This window comes from Plectrocnemia conspersa, unplaced genomic scaffold (genome assembly GCF_051122295.1).
Source record: "Plectrocnemia conspersa isolate PC_06_02 unplaced genomic scaffold, ASM5112229v1 ptg000001l, whole genome shotgun sequence".
NCBI lineage: Eukaryota > Metazoa > Arthropoda > Insecta > Trichoptera > Polycentropodidae > Plectrocnemia > Plectrocnemia conspersa.
Window position 1 is genome coordinate 1,020,217 of NW_028277165.1, and position 26,902 is coordinate 1,047,118.

Consider the following 26,902-nt stretch of genomic DNA (forward strand, 5'->3'; position numbering starts at 1 on the left):
GTCACGTCCGCTGACAATTGGTTCAATAACATGTCATAGATTGAGATATTTCCTATAAAGTACCTGGTAGTGAATAATACAATGAATAATCAGAGGCTTTGAACACCTTAGATTATTTGCACCATCGGATCCGGCACATTATAGTTTATTTCACTTTAGATTGTATTTTTAACTTCATTAAAAATATTATGGTCTACAATTGAGCACATTGTGAGTAACATCAATAGGCAATTTATTTAAAAATATTTTCAAAGTAATTTATTTTTAAATATTTTCGTTGCATAAAATATTTCCGTTTTGGCTATTCACAAAAAATTTGCTCACTCCTAAATTAAATCAATGAAGTTCACTTAGATAAAACTAAAAAATAAAAATATTATATAAAAAATTTGAACTAGTACTGAATTAATTGCACAACTTATGGACCAAATAAAAATTTATAAATTGATCAAAAGTGTATAATAAATGTTATAAACATTGCATTTCGTAGTAAAATAATTTAACTCGGTTATTTTCAAGTTATTTGAGCAATCGTAGACAGTTTGTAACGTATGGTGGCCGATTGTCAAAGGAATATTTTACCCCTTCGGGGGTTCCTCAAGGATCCAATCTGGGACCTCTGCTTTTTGTGTTATTTATTAATGACATAAATACTGCAATTAAACATTCAAGTTTTCTTCTGTACGCAGATGATTTAAAATTATATAAATGCATTCGATCTGTTGCGGACTCCTTCTCTCTACAAAGTGATTTAGACTCTCTGTGGAGATGGGCTTCCGTTAACCGTCTGCCCTTTAGTGTCGGAAAGTGCCATACTGTGTCATTTTCTCGATCCCGTTCGCCATCAGCTTATTTCTACCATCTCGGTGGTAACATTTTGACTAGAGAAACTTTCATTAAAGATCTCGGAATCACTTTCGAGAACAAATGGAGGTTCTCTCTACACATACACGACGTCTGTGATAAATCTTCCAAGATGCTCGGCTTTGTTATGAGGAATGCCTTTCACTTTGACGATCCGTCAGTTATTCGCATCCTCTATGACACCTTAGTTCGTAGCATTCTTGAATCGGGATCTATAATTTGGAATCCCCGAATAGCCAAATATTCCCTTTTAGTGGAAAAAATTCAAAAAAGGTATTTAAGATACCTTTACAAAAGGACATTTGGTTATTATCCGTACTTATATCCCAGCGCCTTTCTTTTAGGAGCGTTGGGATATGATTCGCTGAGTTCTCGCAGAAAGCTGTATATCGCTAAGCATTTTTTTAAATTACTAAAAGGTGCTGTCGACAATCCAGCTATTCTCGAGGAATTCCAGTTTTGGGTTCCTGAACATTTTCGAGAATCACGATCGAGACCTCTTTTGATGACCGTTAGGGCTAGGACATCCGCACTTGCCGACTCGCCTATGGCTGTGGCCATCCGGCTCCTTAATACGCTGGCATTACATATTGACATATTTAATGTCAGCTACGAGGAGCTGATCCGGTTTATTTCATTTAATTTTAATATTTTATAATTTTTTTTGTTATGTTTAAGTATTTTTATATTTATGTATATATACTTTTTTTTTTATGTTTTATAAATTTAAAATTTGTTTTCGACCATCGTGGCGCATTGGGGTAACCTGTTAGGCCACGATGGTCTTAATTTAATCTAAAATAAATAAATATACGCTTTCGTAAATCCCAGTGTTTAAGAAAATTGCGCGTCGCTTAATGCTGCAACTTTTCCTGATTTGAATAGAAGATTTCCACAGATTTAAGCTTATAGTCCACATTTACATAATCGACCATCGCCATTTACTTTATACTTTCAATAAGTAGTCATCTGCCTAAATGATGAAAGGACTATAAAAGTAAAGAACACTGTTGGTGTATTTTTTAACGGTGCCACTCGATATTATCAAGTTTACGACTTTCCATTTCTTTTGAGGATTACATAGATTGGATGGCGCTTCCTTTGGTTTTCGGATACCATAACCTTTGATTCCTCATAAATATTTATTCAGGGTCCAGCGTACAGGATTTAGGTATTTTCGATACGTGTAATTACTCACTCTTAAGGTTTTACTGTATCACCGTGAAATATTTATATGCGTGTATGAAATTAATGATCGGAAATTTTAACGTTTATCATTCGAAATTATGTAATCAAACCTGAATAAACACGGAATAACAATCCAATGAATTATTCATAAACGTTGGTCATTATGTATTAAAAAAAATGCATTGTATACAAGGGTTAGCTTTTTTCAATATATGAAATATTCATTGAAAAAATTATATGAACGTTGTTTATTGTGCTATACATTTATATACATGCATACGTCTATTCGATCTTTCCTTTTTATAATGGATGTTTATTTGCGAATGTCGAGTGCTTGGCGTTCGAAGTGAACGAATCAAAACATTTTAGTGAAAGCTCATATTGAGTGTTTGAACGTGTAATAGTGTCTACAAAATATTATTTGCTATAGACATAGTAAAATATCATCTTCAAGGCCTTGGCCGACTTAAATTCTGATGTAATAACTATAAAATAATATTATCATACTTACATATATGTATGTACATCGTCATTAATTATATTAGATTATAATTTACATGGTTAAATCTAGCTTATGTACTGTATATGTTTAGTGTAGTAAATGGACCAAAAACATGTTTTTTTTAGCTACAAGTTCACATAAGATTAAATCATTTATGTATAAAATAAACAATAATGGTCCCAAAATAGAGCCCTGTGGAATTCCACACTTCACCACCTCACGTTCGCTTTGTGTACCATTTACTACAACACTTTTTAATAAATTTAGCGTTGGTTCTACTATTCTAATATGTTTTGATTTCTCTAATAATATGTTATGGTATACTGTGTCAAAAGCTTTTTTTAAGTCTATAAATAATTCTGAAGTTTTATTTTTATTATTTAAGTTTTGTTGTATTTCAATAATTAAATCAAAAGCTGGATTTGTTTTAAAATACATATTATAAATTATGTTTGTAAAAAAATAATTTATTTTATTGGCTAGAATTGAATCAAAATTTTTGATTGAACTGGTAAAACCGTTTCCAAACATTTATTGAATAATTTTAATAAAATGAGAGCAATAAGTCTGTTAATTGATTTAATTGTTTTAACTGCTATACAGTAATTTATTAATTTATATGTATATCTTATGACTTCTTCTAATTTAATTTGTTAAAAATATATAGATTTATTAATTTGAGCCATATCTGTGATAATGTTTATATCATCAACGTTAATTTGTATTTTATCAGATAGAAATGTTCCAAGTAAGATGAAATGCTTATTAAATTCATCGGCTATTTTTTTACCTGTAGTTAAATCTCCATTAATATTAAGAATATTTTATTTCTTATTTTTTATTTTCTGGAGTATTTTTGATAATTGTTTTATTTTTTCCATATTTTAAATTGGTTATTATTAGCATCATTAAACATTTTATTGTATTGTAGCAATCTAATTTTATTTTTCTTCGATAAGCAGACACAACAGGTTTTTGCTTCCATTGTGATGATACATATTTATATTTTTAATAAGCTATTTAGAAGCTCATCAAACCATATATGTATATTTTTATTTTCTGAATTTTTAGTAAAGGTTTTATATCAACTTTTATTTGTAGTGGTTTTAATTTTATTTATAAAATTATTAAGATTTGCAAGATTTTATTATATTTTGTAGTTGTCTATAGTTAATTTAAATATTTCGCTAATTTATAAGCAATGTACAGTGAAATCTCAGTATAGCGAAACTCACAGGACCGAAGAAAAAAATTCGTTATACTGAAAATTCATTATATTGAATGTAAGGAAGATATATTTTTATTTTATTTTTAATTACCATTTACTACAGCATTAAAATAGTCTCTTACGATATTGACAGATCGTTTTTTATCAATTTTTAAAAATACTGTAATGAACACAATAAAATTTGTTAAAAAAATATTTTATAAGAAAAGTTTGAGTGTCGGCGAAACACATTGAATGTCGCTTGTGAACACATCCGGCACACGCCGGATGTGTTCACAAGCAAAATATTTCGTAAAATCGGAGCAAAATATTTCGTTATATTGAGATTAGTCTTCGTTACAATGAAAACATTTTGTATGAAAGTTTTTCGGGGACAAATTAAAGATTCGTTATACTGGGAATTTCGTTATTTCGGTATTCGTTACAAAGAGATTTCACTGTATTATGATTACTTATGTTTCGATAGAACCCAGATTGGGCCGCTGTAGTAGTAGCTTAGTTAATTGATGAGTAGTAGTAAACTGTTGCTGTTTTAATAAGGCACCGCCGGTCCATCAAAAAAATAAACGCTGCCTTCGCCGCCCAGACACGTCATTTCAGCTATTTACAGTGGTTGTTTTTTTAATATTTTGTTTTCATTGAAATTCATAGTATTTCATTAATGCATTTTTTTCAAATTCCCAAATTCAAGAGGAAAATGCTTCTACCTGCCCCCCCTGTCAAAAGCAATTAAATTGTGCCGTCGCAGTGGATTATCTAGCGTTCATGAAAAAACCTTTTAATAGCAATGTTATGACTTACAATAAATAAGAGTCAAGTGAAGCACATCTAAACCGAATTTTGACCAATAGCAGTGCGCAAAAAACAATTATCACTTCTCAGAAGTCAAAAATCCACGTCAAAAGCAACAAAATCGTGCCATCGCAGTCACAGTGGGAACGCTCGTTACCGAGCGTTCCCACTGCGACGGCGCTGACACGATTTTATTGCTTTTGACGTGAATTTTTGACTTCTGAGAAGTGATAATTGTTTTTGCGCTCTCCTATTGACCAAAATTCGATTTTAATATACTTTATCCAATCTTTATTTATTAAAAGTCAAAAGTATAAAAACCATATCTAAAGTAGTGGGAATGTTCGTCCATCCGGTTCAAAAGACTGGTGGACTTAAGTTAAGCCCCAAGCTGATTCGTCTCTTCTCGAATCTCAATATAGAATAACAGTATCTGATGACAAAATAATTGTCCTCCGTCGGCGACAAAGCTTTTATTTCGTAATACGAAGAAAAGTTTCTTAAACTATTCTTTTCTGGTAAAGTACCTTTTGTATAGTCGATATTATACTTTTTTCCTATTAAATTAAAATTTGACATAATATGATATGTCATTGAATTAGCATTAGTGCTAATCCTTATATATATAGATTTGTAAAAAATGTTGAAATTATAAGATTGTATCATTTTTATATAATCACTAATATTGTATGTATTTTTTGTCTCCTAAAATTATACTTTTCACCATTTTTATTATTTAACATGTTTTATAATAAACCTAAAAAATCATTATGTACACAATTTGGAACCTTATAAGCAATGTAAATATTTAACGCCGATCTATCTATCCCTGTGATCTTGATACCGAGGGTAGTGAATAAGATATTATTAGCTTCCTTAATAATTTTATAATTAATATTATTTTTATATAATCTTGATACAAAGATAGATCGATATTAAAAAAATATTCTTCACTATCATTGATCCAAGTCTCCATAATTGCCAAAATATATGTGTTTAATTTTTGAATTATATAGTGTGTCTATTGAGGTAATGTGAAGAAACAAATCATTAATAGTGAACTCAGTTATATATACATACAACCACATAAGAAATCAAATCTGTTGCTAGACATTTAGAATACAGAACAGAGAGTTTGATTTGACTTAGGACTCGAAAGCTTGAACTATTACCCGACAGGACAGTGCTCGTTTCTAGAAAATATTTTAAATAAGAGTTTATTCATTATTATAATTTAAAATAAAAATAAACAAATGTATGTAATAATAAAATCCGGAAACAAAATATAATTATATATTATTGTATATTTATTCAAACATAGTGTATTATTGTTGATTTAGTCTTTGGAAAGCTTTTGTTAATCTAATCATTTTGAAAATAGATATCAAATAGTTAGAAAGGAGCGTAGCTATGTTTTTCGTTGTGTCGAGTAAAAATGCAACTATCCAAAATCTGCAGGACCTTAATGACAGGATCGGAGAAGTGGCATTATTATTGTTTATATCGAGTTTACTTTGCGGCGTTATACAAAACATAACATATACCAAGTACAAATATTTTCTCAAAGTTATTACCACCCCGTCACATAAACTCATAAAACAACTTGCCACCAAGACGCTTGATACTCTTAAAATTGCCCACTGCATTTTTAACCGCTTGCGTACCAAGTTTAACCGTGTTTTTCTCTTTTGTCCCCAGGTGTATTGCTCTCGGCGTCGTGATGGGCCTGTACCTCCCAAAAGAGGCGCCCCCTTGCGCGCCCCTGCTGCTAAAACTGCTCTGCGGCCATTTGGTTATTATCAGCGGTGAGTAAATAACACACACACACACACACACCACCATCTATCCTAATATCCTAAATGAGTACCGCTCACTTATTGCCCCGGGCCCTTAGCAAACGTTTGCCAATGCTAAAGCGTTTATCTCCTCTGTGCACATTCGGCATTAAGGGATTGGTTTTGAAGCAGCATGACGTCCTATTGAGATTCACCCCATGGTTTTACCATTCTTACCGCGTGTGATTTTAACACTTGTTCGGAGAAAGTAATAACAGGCCTTCCTCATCCATGTAAATGTAGAGATACATTTCATCTCATTTACGCTATCAATGACTAAGTCTTACTATGCATTCCTAGATATTTTCGACCATTACTGTATTCTAACAAAATAACAACAAAATATGAACACATGTAAAACCATTAAATCAGAAGGAAATCAACGAAGACTTTGTTTGTCAGTCTGAGTTTTAAACCTAGTCTGTATGTGTCAATATGTAATGTATGTGTTAAAACTTGTATATGATTTATTTAAACCCATATAACCACGTCTATTAAACTGCAACCCTAATAATTAAGCGAGAGTATGTCTTCCGGGTGACCATTTATGAGCAAAACCATTGTAGTCGCTTCGCATAGTTTCGGTTTAATTGTTCATTATTTTCCTCTGGTTATTTTAACTATTTATTGGCCTATTTGAATCTGATTTATTTTTTCAATTTATTCAGAGAATTGATTTTGCAGGTGACTGTTCAAAACTTAATAAATAGAAATAGAGAATAAATTATTATTTTGATTTAAAAAATATTAATTTATTAAAAATAGATAACTCTTGCTGTACAATAATTTATTGTGTTTCGTATTATTCTTATTGCTAGTAATGGAGTACTGCGAGAATTTCAACTTTTTTTACTATTTATCAACAATACTTTTATATATTTTTTGAAATGTCTCGGAACAGTTTTGTTGTTGAGAAGTGGCAATGAGTAAAATTAAATTTGAGAATCCATGTTCTAAATTACTTATTTTTTAAAATCTTTTGTTATTATTCGACAGGCATAATATCAATGTGTTACAATGGGGTATATAAATAACTGATTAGTCAATCAGAAACAAACAATATGTATATAAAATAGTATTAAAATACCAGGCTAAAAGTCTGGGAATCTGTGACATGTATATTTTAAATTATTATGTAATATATTTTACAATCTACAGATTGCGCATTTTTACAAATACAATTTGAGTCTTCTGCAGGAACCCGAATTCGTTATCTCTGGATTATCTGTCTATCGTTTTATTTTCTATTCTATTCAGACTTCTTATATATTCGTTCAAGCTTTATCTAATGAAACATATTAAATATACTTGCTTGACTCAAACACTTGACTCCGACTACTAGAAGCCAAAAAATATTTTATCAGAACATACGTATATGTTTTCACAAAGAGATACAGGAGGTGAAGTTAAACAATAACGCTATTGTTCATAAATCAGCATTCTTTCCAATTTGTTCAAACGTTGTTCGAGGAAAAATATAAAATACTTGACTACTTACGGGCTGATAACTCATTCGGTGACATAAAAAATACGAACTACGAAACCAAAGGTCACGGGTTCGAGCACCCGCAGCAGACTAATTTTGTTTATAAAAAATGCTTTAATATTAAAAAACCGTCCCCAGCTGTAAAACGATATTTATTGATTGTAAATTATAATATAGATAATAGTTGATACATATATACCCCGTTGTAACATATTGGGCTTACGCCTGTTTTGGTCATTGTTTGTTCTAATATGACATTTTCTATTCAGGAATTGTTTCCCAAGCGCGTTTGTTTTTTTTATAATTCGCTTAAGCAGTTTTACCAGCACAATAGACTAGTGGTATAGTCGGTGACTACCCGAAAGAACTAGATTCGAATTTATGTTTTTAAATTTCTATTATATCTGGAAGATCGGATTTAGTGGTTATTAAAAAAATATATTTTTAAACGAACATTACAGATTTTTTTATCTCATGGATGCAAATCGTGATGATTTATTTAAATTGAAATAGGTGATGTACACTTTATATATTTATATATATTTTATCTAAAAATGTCAAAGTATGTTTTCCAACATCGTTCATGCCATTAGGAAAAAAGTTTTATAGAGCCATAAAGTTTATTTGCGTGAATCGGACAGTTAGAAGCTAATACTCCAAACTTTAGTTTCTGGACAGTAATTGTTTTGGGATCTATCTAGCGCAAACTTTATACTATAAACAGTCATATTTCCATAGTCAGAATCATGCCAAATTTGCAAAATATTTTCCCGTTTCTCTGATTAAATGTTGCGTACGCGCTCAATGTTGTCGTCAGTTGTGACCGCGGACCTTCGTTCTTTGCTGCAAACGCAAAGAGAAACGTTGCGCGCGAAAACGACAATGCTTTTTACAGAGACGCAGATACATCTGCATTGCGGATAATTTAATTCATGATTATGATTTTGATCTGATTGCCACAAATAATTATTAACGTATATTGTATGTTTCAGTGTCAACCATCAACGAGCTAGCCATATGTGCGGTGTCGATGAGGGGAAATATTTTGGACCAGACACCGAGGTCTTCAATGCAAAAGCTCATTTATGCAAAAATATGTATGTATCATATTCTGAAAGCATTTAATACAACTCTTTATTATACATTTGTTCATTTTTCAAGTGATCCTCATCGTCGACATAGTATGGCTGTCTTTAAGCATCGTATGGCTGAGGCACTACTACGTGGAGTGTCCGACGCCCGTGGCCAAAGAAGCGCTCCTAGGTGAGTAAAATCATTTCAAAAGCACAATAGTCACGTTTGTCTTTGTGTCTGAAGCCGAGCCATTTCATTTTTACTCTGCCATATCCCTACACTTGCATGCATTCGTTTTAAAGTGCATCGCGGCAACGATGTATTTTTATATATAAAATGTACGCATTCAACCCTGTAACGACCGCATAAAGCCAATATAAAATAGTTGATCATTTCAAGTAGCCAATTGTTGAACTTATTAAAGCTTTGCTTTAAAAAGCTCTTTCCATGCAGCGGGTGATGCAATATCTAACCGTTTATACTGCTACTTGAGATTGGAGTGCTTTTGCGAGACTAGTTGATTGTATATTTGCAGACGTGCTGTAGACGCTTGTTGCAATCTTTCTAATACATATTTTGATATTATTTTACATATCAAAGAGATCACAGACAATTTAAAAAATATATTTAATAGCAATTTTTAGAAAAAAAATTAATCGATAATTTTTTTGAATAAAAATGAGTTATTTTGTATTTAAAAGACATAGTAGACCAGCAATAAAAAGGTTAAGTAATGAGTTTTGATTTAAACTAACAGAAAAATATAGTTTCGAGCGCAAAGCGCGAATTTACTAGTTTTATTTTATAGTTAAAAGTTACCCTGAAAAATCTGACCATTTAATTTTGTATTAGAACATTTAATAATAATGTAAAATGAACGAAACACGATGCCTGACTTTGATTCTTATTCATTTCATATTTTATCATGATCTTTATTTGATAAATGTTTCTGATTTCTCAAAATGTCTGTAATTTACTAATGAAAAATATTTATCAATTCTTACTTTTTTTTTAAAAATATTGATATTTTACCAATAAACAGCTATCTTTTAAAAGAAAATACCAAAACTTAATTTTCTGCGTGAAGCGTAAGATTCGAATGCACATTTTTTATTTCTGAATAAGTATTTTGACGCCATGATTTTTTTATATATATACATATATAGTATTCCATGTATTAATGTAACATTAAAAAAAATAAGAAGTATTTGTTCGTAAAGAGAAAATTTGCCATTTTATTTAACCCTTTGATTGCCTAATGCATTAAAATAAAATTTTTTGGAGTTATCATATAATAAAGAAGGGTATTTGCTTCAGTAAATAATTATATTTTAAAGGACAAATTAATATGGTGATGAAAATGCATTATTTTAAACAAATTATTTAGCTGGCTGTTGACATGTACATGGTAGTAGCTTACGTTTATCTTAAAGCGCTAATTGTTATACTTTTCACATTTTTTTAATGTGTCTATATTTTATAATCAGACTTTTCAATTTCAAGTTTTACTTCTGTGGACTTGTTACCTCTGATATAAATATATTAATAAACATACATATATATTCACATTGTCATGTTTGAAAAAATCGCTGTTTAGTCTTACTTATACAATCCATTGTTACAGTCACTATGATTATGTTGGAAAGGGGTGGGTAACATTTGATCAGTTTCAATGCTTATAACAATGAATCAGAAACCAGAGTTTGTGAAAGGGTCCTGAAAAGAATACAGAAACATGCGACTAGACGCAAAAATATACGCATTTTTTTTGAAGTCTTGCAGACAATGCCTTTGCATAATTGGAAAAGCGTCGAGACAAATCCGAAACCATCACTTGGGGGGGGGGGGGGCAATCGGGACGTTTTCCGGGAAAATGAAGAGCAATCCAGCCGCGACAAAGGGGAAAACAACGCAGACGTGGAAAAAACGACGGACAAAAGGGCTGCGGGCAACACTCGCTCGAGATGAGGAAAATAACAGGAAACGTTTTCTTGGAGCTGCGGAAGGCGAACAAAAAAAATGGAAAGCTTTTGTAACTAGACTTATCTCGGAAAGCGCATTAATTAACAAACGTTTGCGCGCTGCCGGGTAATTTATTTGGACTCGCTTTAACACGTGTGCTTAAGACACTCGGCACGTGTGAAAAACTTTCTGGAATTATACTGCAGACAGGATACATTCTTTATGTCTGAAAGCGGAGATTCGAGATAAAGTCACATGTAATATCTATTATATTTTCTCTTCTTATTTGGGTTAACTGTTACAAGTTTTAGTGATATTTGGAAAATTTATTTTAAGAAACTGGTTTAAATAAAGACATTTTCTGCAGAATAAAATTCTTGAAGAAGGCCAAAGACTTTATTATGCTACGAAATTACTTAATGTAGTGTAATGTACAATCTAGTCATCGGATCAGTTTTGACGTGAAATGGGAAGCAGTTGCTTTCTGTGTTGATGCTTAGTTCTTGACTTAGTAGCTCTATAGCGTAGTTGAGAGATCGAAATTAATGATTCTTATATAATTATAATTTTGATCAATTATTGCAAATTAGGTTTTCCTTGATTTACCTAATTCTACTGATTTATATTGTGATTATTAATTTACATCAAGCTAGGCCGAATATATTAGATATAAAAATCGTTCGTGTGTGTTTTTTGGGATGCAAATCCTTTTAATCGTAAAAATAAATATTAATTTCCTATGTGTTTATTGCGCTTTTAACATGAATATGTGACAGTTGATTTCTCTCTGTCAACGTATATTCGCAAGAAATGTTCGTTGTTAAAAAAACATTAAAGAAAAAAGTACTTAGGTTATAAAATGAAAATTAAATTAAAATAAAATTTTACGAATTTAAATACACAATAACTACCGTAGTTTTAACATAAAATATATTTTAAGAATTGCTCTTATAAATATCTCAACTAAATTAATTTGTCTACTTAATTCGCTCCCTTATTTCAAAATGACGGCTATTCAAAAAAATCGTAGTTAGGGTAAAAAACATATTGAAATATATTTAAAAAAAAAAATGTGTAGATAAAAAGTAAGGAAGTCAAACATGTTATATGTTATTATATACACACGTATATTAAAATAATATAAAAAAAAATTTACACAGAAATCTACTTTATTTTTTGCAGTTTTTGCCGAACCGAATTATAAAATTATTTTAACAGATTTCGAAATATTAAAATAATTAAAATATAGTATTTTTATTTACTCTTCGTTAATTTTTCAACGAAATTTTTTAATAAATTTTACACAAAATCTAGCTCTACGGAGTGCTTAATTTGAAACTGTATAAATTATTCTGCTTCGACACGATTCTATGTTCTAATTGACAACAATTTTCACAAACAAGAGGTGCGATTGATGCAATAGATTGAAAAGATACATGTCTTAGGTATTCTAGCACCGAGCAATGCAAATCTGAGCTGTTGTGTTGTATACGCGGAGCTAGATATTATAATTCATAAATCCAATCTTGCAGCTCAGAATGTGCTTACCTTAGCAACTAGCTTTATACGAGCTCATAACGCTCCTGAAAATATGGCTGAGAATTATGCAACTCGTTGGAAGCTTGCTTTTCACTAGTCGGTGGTTCGGGAATATACAGAGCAATTTAGCTACAAAATCTTGCATTAAGAAGGATGTTTATTTAGTTGCATATACAAATAAAGATATATAATACTATCAGTACTGTTCTAAAAATGTTGTATTTATCGGCCGGCGTAAAATTATTTTGCATGCCGGCCGATCATTTCAGCCACTTTTAATATTTTTAATATTATTTGTGGGTTTGATTTTAGCTCGACGCGACAGCTTTCGGTCAAATTTTGGCCAATCAAAATTCGTTTTAAAATTGTGCTGTTACTTTTGTTATAAATAGTTGTTTCACTCAAAATTGTCTTGAACTATTAGCATGGATGCGTCTTGTTAATATATATTTGTAATAATAAGAAGACATAAAATCTTTGTTTTTTATAAACAAGGTCATTGCTTCTGAGCCACTCGCGTCTTTTCATCTCGACCTCATCTCTTTTTGTAAATAATGCTAATCTTGATGTTATCAAAAGTTACGCCATAGACCCTCTGGTAATCGGAATAATTTTTTTACAAAATTGCACCCTTATCGCTGGCTGCTTTTGATTTCTTCTCTCAGAAAAAATATACTGGATTAAAACGAGCTGACTCAATTTCGGAGATCGAAAAAATCAGAAGAAGGACTGCGACACAGGAAATCACGTTTCACGAGCGCTATCGGTTGTAGAAGTGTCGATCCAGTGCTTTCCAATAGTTGAAAGGGTTTTATTTAATATATGTGTGTACATTTTTCATAACTATCGATTGATATGATTTTTTCACATTCTAATATCCCCAACTATTTGTTTTTATTTTTTAAAAGTCAGTGGACAAAATAATAAAGAAACCATAAAAATTTTAAATTAATGTCCTTGCATTGAATTATTTTAAAAAACCCTTAAAACTTACAAAACGTTCGCCATTTGACTTGTACAAGTAAGCACATATGTATGTTAGAATATATAGTATGAACGTTTGGATATAATGATATACTATTATCACAAATCATTGTCGGGTTTTCCAACCTTTGTACTTTGCATTCATGTATGAGCAAAAAAAGTTTTAGTAATCAATCAAACCGACATTGCCTCTATTTTATGTTCAACTTTGCGTTTTTCACTCACTGAAACTCGTAATCATTTTCAAATTAATAGAAATTGCCTTAAATATTAGCATAAAAAAGAATCGGTCGAGTGCTAGTATAATTTAGCTTTCAATTACTATTATATGTATATACACATACATATATATCGTGTAGTTCGGTCTGATTTTTATTGAAAGGGTAATTTTTATTTTTAAATTAAAATCGATTACACCGTTCACGTTAATAAAAGCCTAAATACGTATTTATATATGATATAACAATTGTTATTATCAATGACTCTAAAAAGCCGAAAATTTATATGCAATTGCATTAGAGGTTTTAGATTAGAAATAATTTCAAAATATTATATTCGCGACTGGCAGTTATATTATAGGAAGTGTAGGGTCTGTATCCGGTTTGCAAAGAACTATTTATTAGCTTCATACGGAGAGAATGGGTATCTCGGTAGTAAAACTGTAACTCATTTATGTTATTCTTTTAGTGTATTTTTACTGATGTAATATTGTATTTTTGTATTAAAAATATGTTATGTTTTAGACAATGAAGTCTTTGGATCCTGAAGATACCGAAAGGCATTTTTGCCGAAACGTCGAGTTGAAAAACTCAACTAACACAGATAAAATCATATTATAAAAATAATTATTTAAATCTGTGTTAAAAATAATTATAATAATAGTATTGAATAAATGGTTCTAAGAAAGTCCACCGACTAAAATTTATTGCCGTATTTAATTTCTTAGTATGTCATTTTATCCGTCAAATATTAAATTTATTTTTCTAATATTTCCGTAACTATTAATCCAATTTCACTGAAATTTAAAAGAAGTCTAGTGTCTGTCTAATGCCTGCACTACACTCTCTGGAAGTTGTCCGAACCAAAGTTACAACTGAAGTCGGCCGAGACCTACGACTTCGAGTAAGCGACCACACTGTCGCAAATTTAATATGCCGTCCGGACGGCGGCTTCGGTCACGTACAGCCCGCATATTTGCGCGCGATCGAAAAATGTGCCAAATAATAGCAATTTTTAAATTGTAATATTATTAAAATTACGCTACTGATAATTATAAAAAAATGTGTGGGCACTCACCAATACAATATCAGTGAAAACTTTTCGGTCGTAAATATTCAATTTACGCAAAATCTTTGTCGGCTTTTGCAAAATGCCATAAGGCATAAAAATGATACTTCAGAATACGAACACTACATCTGTGATTATCCTAGAGTTTATCGCCATCGATTCTAAATAAGAATTCGTTATGGTGTGACATTTATATAAGCCGATCTAGGAAAATACATAAGGATATTCGAAACGATTTTTTTTAACAAAAGCAAGTACCACTAGTTATTTTTTAATTATTTAATTTTATGTGAAAATAAATATCATAACGATATCTGTTAGAATAAAAAATATAATTAATCCCTTTTGGTGCCCTAAATTATTCAAAGATGTCAGTAAGAGTCTGTTGAAGTCCCCAATAAGCATGTGGTATTATAACTTGACCACGTGACCACGATGAAGCGCTCGACGTGCGTGTTAACCATAGGACGCCTACGCACATACTGAAATTGAACCGAGTTACTCGTTCTATCTCAGTTTGCGAAAAACCATAACATTATCTCTCTCACTCTCGTCACTTAACACGCGAGAGAGCGAAAGGGGAAGTATCTCACCGCTCGCGCTCGAAACAGCAGTTCCGACTTTGGTTCCTTTGACTCGGAAATAATGCCGACAATGTTCGGAAGCGCTCGAAGCTGGCCAAGTCGACTGAATTACCCCCACTTTACCTCCTGTTCTCGGTAACCTCGGACAACTTCCGAGAGATTTTAGAGCGGACTTGGCCAACCTTGACCAACTTCCAGAGAGTGTAGTGCAGGCATAATGTCTAGTCATTATCATCGCTAGCCAATTATTTTTTTTATCATCGCCTTAATTCTTTTTAATTTATAATTTTGTATAATGTTTTGTTACGGAATTTCGCTTAAAATATCTTTAAGCATCATCTATTGATTTTATTTACTTTTACGTCGTTACCTGTTATTTGTTTAATCGATGCGGATCAGTTTTGGATTTTAATTTGAAAAACACGGATTAATCATGTTATAATATAAATTGTATTTATAGGTACTTTTTACTACTGTAATTTTTAGATTCTTGATAAAGCTTTTGCTGACGTTACGATAAATCTTTATTATACATATATTATTGTATTTGCACCGACCTAGTTCGACTTAAATTAATCACCTCGTTATTTATCCGTGAGATTAAGAAAAGCGATAAGTGCAATTGCGATACCAATTAGTAAATAGTGAATAAGGTAGTTGCTTAATAGCATTTGTCTTTAAATTTCGAGAAGGTATTTACAAAATTTCTGTTATAGAAACATTTATTCTTAATTCCTAATCACAAGACAATAGATACTTTATTATAAATAGTGACAAAACTTTTGGTTTCAGTATTATAAAATATGTTCCACATATAGATATGTTTGTTTACTTATATGTGTGTATACGCAGCGTTAGCTTTGTGCATATTATACAATATAAAAATTCTAGACACGAAATTTTCCAATATAGGCACTGCCCATATATTCTGAAATGTTTATCGACGGTGTCGAAAGCACGCGACAGATTGTTTAGAAAACCCTTCAAACGTTTGCTTTTCACTATTTGTATAATTTTCTATATGAATTATCATTTTAGCGATTGATTAGCGACAACTTAATCTGGCCGTGTAAGAATTTATAGAAAGATTCGCTCAAGTGTAATACACATGGCAGCGCAGCTCTGAACGGACGTGAACTAAATATTTATCAAGTGTGTTTTGGATTTCGGGTCGTTTAGCTCAGGAAAGGATTGCGGTCGGGTCACGAATTACGACACGTACTATATACCACACACGAGCCCTTTGATGTGAAATCGATTTACGTGGTAGATAGGCTTCACGAAAAACTCGCGCTGAAGTTGGAAGATTCAATGATAAACAGCGCAAACGGGGTCTGGAGATTAGAATCGCGCTGGAGAGATAAACGTAACAAATAGATTTACTAAATAAATGTGATTCATGATGTAGGAGATCTTATATAATTGCTCAGTAGAAAGCGTCAATTGAATGAAGGCGCTTCATTTAAACAAACCCCGAACAGAACAATAAACAATGATCACGACAAGCTTCTTAAACGTTTGTACCACTTTGTAACGCGTCGAAGTAATTCGCCTTGTTACGCACAACTGATATTCAGATCATTTGTCAACCACAATAGTTTTGTTTTTAAAAGGCTACCCAAGAGACAAGCTTGTGCGACATTAGAAAGGCGGTGTTTGACAACACCATTGATCTAGATCAGCATTTTTTCATTCGTCTAAATCTAATGCCTGCACTACACTCTCTGGAAGTTGGCCAAGGTTGGCCAAGGACGGAGAATATAGTGGGTTACTTCGGTCGAGTTCGGTACTGCCCGCTCTAAAAACTCTCGGAAGTTGTCCGAGGTTACTGAGCGGTGAGATACTTCTCCTTTCGCTCTCTCGCGTGTTAAGTGACGAGAGTGAGAGAGATAATGATATGGTGTTTCGCAAACTGAGATAGAACGAGTAACTCGGTTTAATTTCAGTATGCGCGTAGGCGTTCTGTGGTTAACGCGCATGTCGAGCGCTGCATCGTGGTCACGTGGTCAAGTTATAATATCACATGCTTATCGGGGACTTCAACAGACTCTTACTGACATCTTTGAATATTTTAGGGCACCAAAAGGGATTAATTATATTTTTGATAGTATATTATTATAACAGATATCGTTATTATATTTTTTTTTATATAAAATTAAATAATTAAAAAATAATTAGTAGTACTTGATTTTGTTAAAAAAAATCGTTTCGAATATCCTTATGTATTTTCCTAGATTAATGAATAACGAATTCTTATTTAGAATCGATGGCGACAAATTCTAGGATAGTCACAGATGTGGTGTTTGTATTCTGAAGTATCATTTTTATGCCTTATGGCATTTTGCAAAAGCCGACAAAAATTTTGCGTAAATTGAATATTTACGACCGAAAAGTTTTCACTGATATTGTATTCGTGAGTGCCCACATAAACTTTTATAATTATCAGTAGTGTAATTTTATTAATATGACAATTTAAAAATTGCGATTATTTGGCACATTTTTCGATTGCGTGCGAATATGTCAGCTGTACGTGACAGAAGCCGCCGTCCGGACTTCATTCACGACCGCCGTCCGAACGGCATATGGAATTTGCGGCAGTGTGGTCGCTTACTCGAAGTCGTAGGTCTCGGCCGACTTCAGTTGAACTTCGTTTCGGACAACTTCCAGAGAGTGTAGCGCAGGCATAAAGTTGAATCAGATTATTGTTGCAAAAATATCAATAAAATTAATTAAAAAAATCCTTTTAGAAAAGGCTGCAAGAATTTGGTTGATATCAGTAAATAAAACAAAAGTGTTTTTATCTATGTATTTTAAAACAGTTTTGACTTATTACTTTTTTCTCTGGAATTATTTAAATAGAGCTACGATTTTTTTTGTACTTTTTCATATACCTATTATTTATTTTTTCAATTATTAAAAAAAAATTATATGATTTATTTAATATTTTGAATAGCTGTTATTTCTCTGGCAGCACAGCTACAATAATAACCTAGAATTTTGTTCTCTAAGGCATCGATTCTTTATTTTTTATTGAATCAATATAAATTTGTGCCCACGACATTTCAACTAGATTTATATTAACAGTCATAAATTTACAAATATATTGCTTCAATTAAAACTATTGAAATATGTTCGAACAACTTAATGCATACTGATTAAAAATAACATGACCTAAAAATCGTGTGTTAATACAATAAATTGTACATACATACGTACGTATTATGTATTATAAAAATGCAAGTTTTTTGTAGGCACCAATTAATTTAATTACGGTCGTAAGTACGACTAGCTTGACAATAATTCCAAGAGCTTGCTAGAAAAACGTTTCATAATTAATTGCGAACCAACTAACAATCATATTATTTGAATACATTATGACGTCATGTTTCAGAAAAATGAAAACGAGGACAGCGTGAAAACTAGGACAATTAACCGGAAACGAGGACGCTCGACTAAAAATAGACATACAATTTTATTATATAGCAATTAAAAAGCTTTCTAAAAAATTGTTTACCAACTTTAAAATATGCTGGGTTTTCTCTTAAACTTACACCATTATTCAAAGAACTCTAACTTTGAAAAACACAAACTGATTTTTTATTATTGTTAGCATTTTTTAAAAATATTTTTCTTTGAAACTGCTATTTTAAAAAATGATGAACTTTTGGCAGCGCAGTTTGAAATAATCTAAAACTGCCATATAACTTACGATTAATATTAGTGGCAATAAGAAATAAGTACTTATTTCGATTTGTTATAAAGGAATTATGAGAACGATTTCGAAGACGCAACTAAAATGTTTTTAACTGTCAACAGCAAAAGAATTCGACCCATCGAGTGATTTTAAAAAACACTTTTAAGATTAAAGTGTTTTGTTATAACATGATTTTTAATAGCAATCCTACAACGTAACTATTACCTTATAAAGTTGATGGCATTCAATGAAGAGGAATATATATTTACTTTTGGTTATCTAAAAGACAGACGTATTAGATATTATATAAAATTAAACTGTTAAGCTGTGCCAATACCTATAGTTCAGCATGACTTAGCAGTACCAATTTTGAGCGCAATCAATAAACATAAGGAATCTACTGTAAAAAAACTATTCGGCGCCACTGAAAGCAACGTTTCAATCTGAAACCATAAATCTTCCTTATTGTCTTCGCGTGTTCGCAAGTGTTGTATATTATTTATATGCCTACACAATATATTCACTAACACGTTTTTGTGTACAATCTACGTAGACTCTATCTCATTTTTTGGTGTCCGAAAAACGTCTTGTCCTTTGCCAAACTTTAACCTCCCTGTTTAAACCCAAAGCAACCCTTTTGGCTATCTCGCGTATTTACCAACTCGAAACCTTGATGTGGGGCAGACCAGACACATGTCACAGCAACGCAAACAAGGCTCGGCTCGGCCCTCTAAACACGCGACGAGCTCGATCAGTCGTGCTTTTCAAAATAGAACCGAAAAAGTTTAACCCTTTCGGCGCCGACCCAAACTCACAATTGTCACATTCAGATTCATTTAATTTCCTTTCATACTCTTCAAATATGCTTCGAACAACATGCAGTTTCAGTCTAATGACTGTTTTGGACTACAAAAGACTACCGTAACTTTATATCAATAACATTGGATTACGTTTTTTGTCCATGTGACACAAGTCGGCCGCCACGATTTTTTTATAAAATAATTTTAATTAAATGTGATCATTTATTACCATTATATTAACGAAGCTCTGCTACTAAATACAATTTCAAAATATGTTCATGAAATAATCATATGTTTTAATCCAGAGCTTTGACTCGCCGGATCATCATTTTGAGTCGTTGCTCTCTCAATGCGCGAAAATCTAAATAATTTATCCCGTTTATTTACCCGCAAAATTTACCTAAATTTAAAGCCGTGTAATTCAACCCCCATCGCGGTAATGGGAGGGTTAACCGTAAGTTAACGGCCGCGTTAATCAAATCGCACGAATTTCGCTTAAGCCTCCCCTTTTTTCATCATAGCATAAAACGAAATCCAACCCGGAAAATTTTATTTTCGTCAGCCTCGCCTCCGGAAAACTTTAAATATATACCTTTTCTGTGTGTACATAATTAATAATAATCTTCTTTTGGATGGCTTCGCATATTGATTTTCCGCTCTGCGTGCTCTTAAGCCTCTTAAACCAGTTTTTTTTTGATAAATATTGAATTTTATATCTTTACTTTTCAGGTCTGGTCGTAAGCGGGTGGTGCGTTCTAGGGAGCATCATTGGGACCGTTTGGTGCACTTGGGACGCCGCTGGAAGGTCTTGGGTTAAGCTGAAGAAGTACCAAAGAGCCGAGTCTAGGCTGAACCAGAGGAGATCCGGGAGTAGAAATAGGAATTGGAGACAGAGGTATTTGTTTTATATGTATATAAAGGGTTGTTTTTCGAACTGGCAACACTTTGTCAGCTGATTTGTGCTCAGTTTGCTTTGCCATTTCAACATGAATAGACTTACGCCAGAGCAAGGTTGCAAATTGTGAAAATTTATTTCGAAAATCGTGGTTCAGTTCGCGAAACCATGGATCGTTTTCGTACCACGCATACTCTAATTGATAATAAGCATCCGCAGAGACGTCGTACGATGCGTATCGAATAAGTTGTTTATCCTGTGGATCGTGGTATTTAGGAGGACCTGAATTAGTCGATTCGCCATCGTGCATAGTAATTGGAGTTGTGTCCATCCACTTTATGGAAGATTTTGCGGAAAGATTTTGGTTTACGAGCTTACAAGATTCAGCTCGTGCAAGAATTGAAGCTGCTTGACCATCGTGTGCGTTGCACGCTCGGCAAATAGGCCGTTAACGAGAATGCTCTTGATCCTCATTTTCACCACATGATTTTGTTCAGTGACGAGGCTCATTTTTGGTTGAATGGCTACGTCAAAAAGCAAAATTTCTTGAATTGAATTTAAAACAGTAATTTCATTTATTTAAGGAAAGTATGTACGTAGATGTAACAACAAAACTTTTTAAGTTTAGAACCATGGATAACAAATCACACGTCTAGGTTTTGAGCGGATGGTACAGACTGGTCAAAAAATTGTTTCCAAATTAACAGATTTTACGACAAATTTTAGTAATTTGACAATTTCAGGTGAAGTGGTTAGAAATTACTAACCCTTTTTACAATAATATATTGATATATGTGTCTCTGAGTAACTAATGAAATAAAATACTAGAAGTTTTGTCATCAAATCATTTAAAATGGCTTCAGAAAATATATTAGGCATGACATAGATGCATTTGTATTGCAATGGTAAAACCATTTTGGGCATGATATACATACCTCTGGACTTCTAAAGGTTAAAGGGAAAAAATGTCATTGCACAACGAATGTCAGTAAAAAATTTAATAAACCAAACCAATGCTGAAATATTGAAGCAAAATTTATTGAATTATTATCTCAATGTATCTCTTGTTTTCATTATTGTGAACCTTGAATAATGTAATTGGACAGATGATGCAAACGTCGAATTGAACGTTGTTTGCGCATACAAATGAGACGTGCTTTTCATGAGCTATGACGGATTGAAATTCATATATGAACTATATACATAGCATATGAATATTACTGCACTGAATGCTAACATCGTGAAGTCGCCTTGTGGTTATTCTCAGTCTCAATTTTTGCTTTGCATAGATAATTTGTTTAATATACTTTAAAAGAAAAATGTATCATCTTCCAAATGTATATAATATTTATTCTGGTACGTGGATTTTAAAATAAAAAATGAGAACTTAAATTAAAAATTGTAGCTCTAGTGTCTGCAATCTTTAGAGGGAGTGGTAGAGTTTTCGAATGTTACGTAACAGTTCTGTTTTTTCTCCTCTAGCGGGTGTTTTGGTAATGGATTTCGAAGATTGAGAAAATCCATCATACTTTCCATTAATGAGTCATATATTATCTCGCTGGATCGCCACTACATTGGAATTCTGTTTTTTTGTCTGTGTCACACATGTTGGCCGCCACATTAATATTATGCATTTATTTTACTAAAATATTATTTTAAAGAGTTGATCGAGTAAGTGTTTTTTTTTCTTGAAGTACATATTTATGAATGTATTTGTATTATTTATCCTGAGCTTTGAGTAGAGTGGAAAGATTTGGGTCAAGAAGTTATTCTACATTATTATAACATACAGTTGTGGTTGAAAAATATCTTTTTAATAGCAGTTTGAAAAAGCTGTTTTTTCAAAGAAGTATCATCTTCGTTATTTTTTGCGAGTCTCTTTTTCTAGATCTTCATAATTATCACATTTAGATGTATTTTTATTTAAAAAAAATCCACTGCATTCAAGTTCTTCTTATACTTTTTGATAATATTATGCACATAATTAGGATCATAAACTAAGATATATCTCGTGGTTGCGTTACAACACAAAAAAACACGGCTTATTACGGGTATAGTTTGCAGTATTTAAACAAGAGTCAAATTGCCATACCAATGCAATTCTATATTTTTTGTCTATGTGACACATGTCGGCCGCCACAATTATCGAAAATTTTTTTATAGTACCTACTTTTATCAAAAAACATGTCTTTGTATTATTTATAGGAAGTTATTTTACGTTATTATAGCACACATATTTTTCAGTCTAAGAGCTACAATGTTTTCTTTTGTCGAGGTTGAAAGAGAATTGCTTAATAGCAGTTTGACAAAACTGTTATTAATTAATTAAAGAAGTAATATCTTTGTTATTTTTTTGCGATCTTTACAATTGTCTCATTTTAAAGCATATTTTATCTATAAAAAATCAGCTGGATTTAAGTTATCACTATACGCTTAATCCTTTGAGGAGTATCGCCGTACATGTGCACTGGTCGATCTTTCACTGTTTTTAAGTACCGCAGATAGTTATATATTTACATATGTATATAACTGAAAAAATAAATAATAAAAAACATTATAATTATATAATATTTTTTTAATTTGAATTTATGTGAATGATTTCAATAGAAAATAATACCAATAAATTAAAGAGTACGAAATAAATTTAACATAACAAAAAATATTTTGAGTGCTACAATTGATCATGATTTTATATAAATAGTGCAGCAGTAACATAATCATTGCTGTGAGTCATAGGAAATGCTTTGGGGAGAGACAGGTTCAAAGTCTTGAGAAGTATCTTAGAGAGAAAACTATAATAGATGACTTAACAATGTAATATCATACATATGTACATCGTTAAGTCAATAAAATAGATATTTTTATGAAAAATTTACATTTTTAGATGTATTTTATATAATTCAAATAATTTAATATTGAATCTTTATTTTAATTTTTACAGAAAAGTACTGAGAGCCTACCAAGACAGTTGGGATCATAGGTGTAGACTATTATTTTGTTGTATGCGTCCATCAGATAGAAATAGGTATGATACATATTTTAATAATATTCATAATCATATAATAATAATTTAAATTATAATATCTTTAGGAGTAGCTTTACGGACATCGCCAGATTGCTGAGCGACTTTTTCAGAGAACTGGATGTCGTTCCGTCGGACGTTGTGGCAGGTCTTGTTCTTCTGAGACAGTTTCAGAAAATAGAGCAGCATGAAATCGTTAAACATGTAAATATACACCTATTAATAAAATAAATAAATTAGGAAATTAATAATTTATTATTATTATTTCAGCGAAAGAACGACATATACGAGTTCCTATCTGGCGTTCCGATTACTTCCAAGACTCAGTTTTTAGCCCTCAATGACCCTGTAGAGTTTGAAATGTTTCAAGTAAGCGTTCTTAATTGTTATGTTATGAACATAAATAAGATAAATAACTTTATTTCTCGTTTTAGACGGTCGTCCATTATATGCATTACGCTTTAGGTGCTTACGGTTGGCCCATGTATTTAATTACAAGTACACCATCGGCAGTTTGTGCTTTATGTGCTTCGTTAAGGTATGAATCTCATTTTGATGTATCTTAAAGAATGATGACTTGAATTTATCTATAACACAAATAAAAAAACAAATTTAGTCACTAGTGAAATAATAAATATTTTAATATTGGTTCAAAACTTAGCTAAATTAATTTATTTATTATATAAATAATGGATCACTATTTATTTGTAAAATACAATAATTTTTCAACAGATATAAATTTGATTTTATTTTTTGTTTTAGGTGCTGTTGTAGTGGGACGTTTGGTGGAGCCACTGTAGTGCACGATAATTGTTGCCAATGTAACTATACGGCACTTAGACACATGTTGAAAGTCGGCGATGTTAGTATTGAAGAAAAGTTTTAGATCCGGTGTATGTTACTGATTTAATTGTTTATTATATTTGTAGGTCGATATTACATATGCGACATATCATGTGGATGTTGCCGAAACGCCTTTCTTCATAGCTGTAGATCATGAAAAGAAAACTGTAGTGATAAGCATCAGAGGCACTCTGAGCATGAAGGTAACAAAATATTTTTAAATTAAAGCTTCATTTGGTCTTCCAATTATTTAAAATACCCATCGGTTTTTCCATGAAAATGAAATTATTAAATGATTCTCGTTCATATTTTGCTACATCCAGATCCACTGGAGACACTGGACTCAGTTGTCCACCCTTGAATTTGGCCAGAAGCATAATATTTTATTAAATGCATGTCATTAAATGTAATATTATGAATCTTAATGATATCTTAATATTAAACAATTGACACTGATTGCCGAACTTTTGTTCCTCACCCCCTCGGAATAAGCTGAAATGACGTCTCTGTTTCTAAACCAGAAATTCTCGGGTTATTCTTCAAAGAAAATCTAAAAAAACAGTCAAATTTATCCCGAAAATATTTTTTAAAATATGTTATTTCAGTGAAATTATATCGGAATACGTTTTCACCAGTAGACATATATTTTTACCAGTCAGGTGCTAAAATGCTAGTAAAATTATATCATTTCAACTTGTTTATATGTAGTAATATATACATATTTTAGTTACTTATCATTTATTTACATGCGATGTATAAATGTTACAGTGAATGTGTGTATTTTTGGTGAAGTTATATTTTCACTAGTGAAGTCCAAATTTATTTTCACCAGTATATTTCTACTAGCGAAAATATGATTAAGTGATTATGATAATTATATGCTGCTCTAAAATGTCTATAAAACACAATTTGATAGTTGAAACGTCCATTTGCTATTCAAACCCAAATCTAACCTAATGACAGTTCTAAAACTAATTGTAGTTTTAGATCTTTCATTGGTGTTAATATGGAAAATAAGTACAGACAGACATCGCATCTTGAATATTGCATATTGCTTCATAGTTTGTCTGCAATTGGATATTACATTATCTTTTAAAAATATGATAGCTATTCTTACCGATATTACTACGGATTTATAATATAGGAGTATTGGTCAAAGTATATTCAAATCGAATTTTGGTCAATAGGAGGGCGCAAAAAACAATTATCCTTTCTCAGAAGTCAAAAATCCACGTCAAAAGCAATAAAATCGTGTCGGTGCCATCGCAGTGGGAACGCTCGGTAACGAGCGTTCCCACTGCGACGGTGCCGGCACGATTTTATTGCTTTCGACGTGGATTTTTGACTTCTGAGAAAGGATAATTGTTTTTTGCGCTCTCCTATTGGGCAAAATTCGGTTTATATGTTCTTCATTCGTTTCCCACTTATTGTAAGTCGTAATATTGTTATAAAAAGTCTTCTACTGCAATGGCGACGGCACTATTTTATTGCCTTTGACCTTAAATTTGGCTAAAAATATGAATGTCGTTTAATAAAATACTATGCATCTTAATGAAATGAAAAAATTAAAAAAACGATCACTGACTTACCAAATTTTGTCTTCACCTGGAAATGGCTGGACTCCAAAAAACAATTATATTTCATGTCAAGATCCGAAAACTCTTCTCATCTGCCAAGACATTGCATTGCATGATTACCGTTGTATTAATGTCGTATACACAACATTATTATCATCTATGAGCAACGATTCAATTTTGTCGGTATAAAATCTTAGTAGACCCTCAACAGTTGATGTAGCGATCCTCTGATGGAAGTCTCTCTACATAGGATGCCACTGGCGAAGCCTCGGTGTCGAGCCATGTCGGTGTCTGTGACGGGATGGACCGGCTAAAGGCGAAACTATCTGCTGTGACTTTTCATCGGAAAGCCACCCTTTTTCTTTATTTTATAATGCAGCTCTCTTGTATTAGGGGCTTAAACCCAAACTTGCGATTTTTTTCTCAATTATGAATAATGATGAAATGGATAGCTCTCGAACTGACTGTGTTAACGCAAATATAATATAGTAAATGTTCTCACTCAATAATAGCGAATCGTCGAGAAGGGATTCAATCACTCAAATATAAAATCGTCTTTAAAAATACAGCATAAAATTAAACGCACCAAAATACATCTCTTGATGAAGATTGTGACCACACTTTAGAGATAAAATTCTGGTTCGAAAAAGACAGGTTAACATTTACTCGAATAAAAAATGTTTTTTGTGGATACGTCTTGAGCTTGCTTTTAAGAATGAGAATGATAAGGAGTTGTTTGTTTTGTA

The 26,902-nt window shown here is 31.9% G+C and overlaps 1 protein-coding gene across 2 annotated transcripts in view; it reads left to right on the forward strand.

Annotated features, from left to right (window-relative positions):
- The window catches only part of inaE (inactivation no afterpotential E), a 61,178-nt gene that overhangs the window by 26,720 nt on the left and 7,556 nt on the right, over positions 1 to 26,902 (forward strand). For both annotated transcript variants that reach the window (XM_088187073.1, XM_088187063.1), the window contains exons 3-12: positions 6,273 to 6,379; positions 8,888 to 8,992; positions 9,057 to 9,158; positions 20,549 to 20,714; positions 23,656 to 23,739; positions 23,805 to 23,940; positions 24,007 to 24,105; positions 24,171 to 24,274; positions 24,499 to 24,598; positions 24,666 to 24,782. In XM_088187073.1, the coding sequence (XP_088043199.1) occupies positions 6,273 to 6,379; positions 8,888 to 8,992; positions 9,057 to 9,158; positions 20,549 to 20,714; positions 23,656 to 23,739; positions 23,805 to 23,940; positions 24,007 to 24,105; positions 24,171 to 24,274; positions 24,499 to 24,598; positions 24,666 to 24,782 (1,120 nt within the window). The remainder of the gene's footprint in view (positions 1 to 6,272; positions 6,380 to 8,887; positions 8,993 to 9,056; positions 9,159 to 20,548; positions 20,715 to 23,655; positions 23,740 to 23,804; positions 23,941 to 24,006; positions 24,106 to 24,170; positions 24,275 to 24,498; positions 24,599 to 24,665; positions 24,783 to 26,902) is intronic.